The following is a 4442-nucleotide window of genomic DNA, read 5'->3' on the forward strand; positions in this document are numbered from 1 at the left end:
AAAAAAAAAAAAAAAAAATCTAGAAGGTTGGTCACAGGCTCTGAATGGGGCAGGCCTAGGACAAAAACCAGTCAACCTGCCACACACAGGCTGAGGGGGTTCTGGAGCAAGCTGCATAATCCATGCCTCAGTTTCCTTATCTGCAAAATGTACCCATACCTTCTACCCCCAGGTCAAAAACGTTTTCTGTAAAGGACCAGACAGTAAATATTCTCAGTTTTGCAGCCCATGTAGCCTGTCGCATTTATTCAACTTTGTTGCGGTAGCAGAGAAACAGCCAACAGGTGACAAAGTGGCATGGCCATGTTCCAATAAAACTTTTATTCACAAAGACAGGTGAGAGGCCAGTTTGCAGGTTCCTGGCCTAATGCCCCGTTGTGAGAATGATGAAGTGAGACCCTGATTATAAAACACTTCACTCAGTGCCCAGCACCAAGTCCAGTCCAGTCACTGTGTTTTTACCATTATCATCATTTTCAATAACCTAGTGGCCCTATGCGTTCTAAATTTTAAAATATCTTTAAAAAAAGTCAAAATTAAAAGTAATTTATATTAGACAAGCTAGACGGTTTACTTTCAATGAAGTTAAATCAATACATTATATTTAGTTAAAATATTACACCCACCTTTTCTCCCTAAAAATAAGAAATCAAGTTTTTTTGTCATTTGGCCGATAATGTGCATTCCCGATATAATTCTCGTAGTTTCTCTTCTGCAGCATGCTGCTAGACAAGTGTTGATACGACACAGGTCTCTTTCCTGAATGAAAAAAAAAAAAAAAATGTAAAGGAGCATTTAGAGTTAAGGTCAAGCAATTAGATAATAAGTATATATACATTTTCAAAATCCCCTACTGCAGATAATGTGATCCACGTCCAATGCGTGTGTTTGCACAGTAATGACTAAATTGTTTTTATAAGAACATCTGTTAGCACAGAATTTAGTTGAAGTTTCTAAAGATCAAATTATCAAGGTTCTAGACTGTCATCAGAAAGAACAAAAAGCCCAACAAAAATGATAGCATAAAACATGTTAAACCTGCAGGCATTAGGAACCAGAACCAAGTGCAAAACAAGAGCTTAAAAAAAAACACTCAAGGGTGGCCTTGATCCTAACACTGGGCTTCTCACAGAAAGACAGTTTTGATTCACATCCATTTTAAGCACTGTGGGGAAGGTGGATACTTTCAAATTAATCAAAGGCAGCAAAAATTACTATTTCATCACAATTTTTATAAAATCCACTGGAGTGTGTGAAAGCAATTGTTTTCTAATCTACCAACCCTACCCGACCAAGTGGCATCAAACTCTCCTTGACAGAGCACTGTCACTACAGTGACTCCTTAATTTGAAATTAATACAAACTGAGAGATTTGAAATGATTTTGTCTCTTGGGGCAACACAAACCAGCCAAGTTTAAAGAAAGATGTGGTTTGGTCAAGTTTGCCAAGGGTACACGCCCCTGGGACACTCTGATCTACCTGTTCACAAGACAGGTAGGTGTGTGCCAGGCACCTCTATAAAACGCTGCCACCTGGAAACCGTTTCCATAGGAAAACACCAAAGTCATCTGCAAGGTTAATTAATGATTTATGCATATGGGAAAATTATGTCATTTTAAAAAACTCACTTAATGGCGGTGCCTATAGCTTAGTGGGTAGGGCAACAGCCACATACATCGAGGCTAGCAGGTTCAAACCCAGCCGGGGCCAGCTACAAAAACAACTATGACAACTGCAACAACAACAACAAAACTAGCCAGGCATAGCCAGGCATTGTGTCGGGCGCCTGTAGTCCAAGCTACTTGGGAGGCTGAGGCAAGAGAATCACTTACACCCCCAAGACTTTGAGGTTGCTGTGAGCTGTGCAGCCATGACACTCTACCCAAGGCATCGGCATCAGACTGTCTCAAAAACAAAAACTCTCACTTAATAAAGGTGTCCCTCAGTATCCACGGGGCAGTGTTTCCAGACCCCTGTGGATGCCAGGGGCCCTGATATACAGTGCTTACATTACCTAGAGCATGGAGTCCAACAGAACTGGGCACAGGCAAAGGGCCAGGACCAAGTGAGGGGAGCCAGGCTCCCAAAGCAAGGAAAAGACTGGATTCAACCAGTGGTTCTCAACCATCTCTTTCATGATCACTCCAACAACAGGAAAAAATTGAATTACTAAGAGAAATTAAATCCTCAGGAACGCAATTTAATCCTACACAGTTAAGCTTTGGAGGCCCACAAACCATCATCAGACCTAAGACTGGTTTTTTCTCTCTACCACTCTCCAACAATGTTCTGCGCCCCTGGGGCGGTACCACCTTCACTAGGAACACATGGATCAGATACTAGGCAATGTGGGAGTAAATGCAACTTAGAACAGGGTGGCGCCAATGCAATACCTTCTAGCGCTGAGCAGGACGCCGGGCTCCCCGCCGGCCCACAGGTGTACAGTGGCCCAGAGCCGCCGTAGGCCTTCTGGACCGTGAGCACATTCGGAGAGTCGACCTCACCCGAGCTCAGGAACCGCGGTTTGGGGGGTAGCACTGGCGATGGGCACATGCACTCCGGAGGTAAGAGCGACGTGATGCCTCTGACGACATGGTACTTGGGGAGGTCGCAGGCTCTTCTGTAACTGGCCCCAGGCTGGTCAGCGTCGAGGGCAGCTACACCGGACTTCGGTCTTTTTGGAAGGGGCTCACCGAAGTCTGCTGTGGCGCTGCTGGCGTTCCGACTACAGAAATAGTCTCTTCCTTGTGGGACCCACGCGCCGTCATTCTTAGGTGGGTAATCAATGCAACCATTGACATTACAGCTGCCCAGGGCGGGCTGAGAAGGGGCTGCCTGGAGAGGTTTTAACTTTGTCTCAGGTCTTTTTGTTTTATCGGCTGTGGGTGTGATACTGGTCTTAGAAAACATCTCAGACTGCTGCTGTCTGGCAGCAGCGGCCCCTGGGCCCCCAATGCTCTGGGGTGGCCTGTGTGACTTCAGGTTGCTTGGGGCTAAAGTGCTGGAGTCTGTCCCTGAAGTCAGAGGGGCTTTGCCCGGCCCAGGGGGACTCTGCCTCACCTTCTCGGAGGGCAGGGATTTGGACTGCGCTGGGAAAGCAGCCTTGGGCTTGGGCTTAGGGAAAACAGACAAGGGAGGCACATCTTTTCCCAGTAAAGCAGGTGGGCACCCAGTGCGCCTACTTCTAAGCACAGACTTGTTCCTGCAGTTTTTATGGACATCAGGATTGTACTTATGCTCCAGTCTCTGGTGCATCATCAAAACTTCTGGATAAAATGTCTTGAAGGTACAAAATGGGCAGGTGATACTTGGGATTAAACTTTTACTCAAAGAAATTGCTGGGCAGCTGTGAAGAGCCCCCAGGGATAAATTCAAAGGTTTGTCAGGACAGTCCGCGCTCTGCTTGTATTTGCAATCTGCCGCCATCTCCGTGTTCTTCCCTCTGGGGCCGCCATCGATGCTGAGAGCGGTGCTGCCATCAGGAGGAGGGGTGACATCCTCTTCTGTTTTACAGAGGAGGTTATTGGCCTGAGGTTCGACTGCTGGTCTCTTTTTGAACATGTCCATGAAAGCAGGGGCAGGATTTTTGTTCACTTGATCCACACTGTCATCAGCTGCATTTTTATTGAAATCCTGAGTATCTTTGTGTGCTGGTGAGAGGACAGCGCTGCCCACAACACTGTGGAAGACAGCAGGCATCTCCTTGAGCTGCTTTGCAGGTGGACTGCCTTTGACGTCTTTGGCACCAACAAGTAATCTCTTCAAATTTTTGGTCTGCGCACTGTCAGAGCCGCCGAGGGCCTCTTCAGCCTCCTGGCTCTTAGCGTCCTGCTTGGCTTCAGCAGCAGCATCCGCCTGCCTGTCTTTATGGTGTCTCTCCAAGTGATACCTCAGAGACGTCTTCTGGGCTGCAGCGTAGTCACAAAATTCACATTTGTACGGTTTTTCACCTAAAATAAGAAATGCACCATATTACAGAAGCTTATGAAAAGCATCAAATACATCTTTGGAAACAGGAAGAATCTGTTCTGTAGGAGACACAGGACTCCTTGCCTTTTCCCTTCCCAATCTACTCATCTTCATACGCAGGATTTCTCATGAGTTCTTTGCCTTATCAAGCTCATTATGGGCGGTGCCTGTGGCTCAAAGGAGTAGGGCACCAGCCCCATATACTGGAGGTGGCAGGTTCAAACCTAGCCCAGGCCAAAAAAAAAAAAAGTTCATTATACCGAATATTAGACCGTGTAGCCAAGGCTCAGAGCCCGTAGCACAGTGGTTAGGGCACCAGCCATATACACTGAGGCTGGTAGGTTCGAAATCGGCCTGGACCTGCTAAACAACAACAACTGCAACAAAAAAAAAAAGCCAGGCGTTGCAGCGGGTGAATGTAGTCCCAGCTATTTTGGAGGCTGAGGCAAGAGAATCACTTAAGCCCAAGAGT

The 4442-nt window shown here is 46.6% G+C and overlaps 1 protein-coding gene across 1 annotated transcript in view; it reads right to left on the reverse strand.

Annotated features, from left to right (window-relative positions):
• The window catches only part of ZNF217 (zinc finger protein 217), a 27878-nt gene that overhangs the window by 4257 nt on the left and 19179 nt on the right, over nucleotides 1-4442 (reverse strand). Inside the window, exons 4-5 of the mRNA XM_012803979.2 lie at nucleotides 2395-3951; nucleotides 627-759 (exon numbers count right to left, since the gene is read on the reverse strand). Coding sequence (XP_012659433.1) covers nucleotides 650-759; nucleotides 2395-3951 — 1667 coding nt within the window. The 3' untranslated portion in view covers nucleotides 627-649. The remainder of the gene's footprint in view (nucleotides 1-626; nucleotides 760-2394; nucleotides 3952-4442) is intronic.

This window comes from Otolemur garnettii, unplaced genomic scaffold, assembly GCF_000181295.1.
Source record: "Otolemur garnettii isolate 467f Iridium unplaced genomic scaffold, OtoGar3 scaffold00023, whole genome shotgun sequence".
Taxonomy (NCBI): Eukaryota; Metazoa; Chordata; class Mammalia; order Primates; family Galagidae; genus Otolemur; species Otolemur garnettii.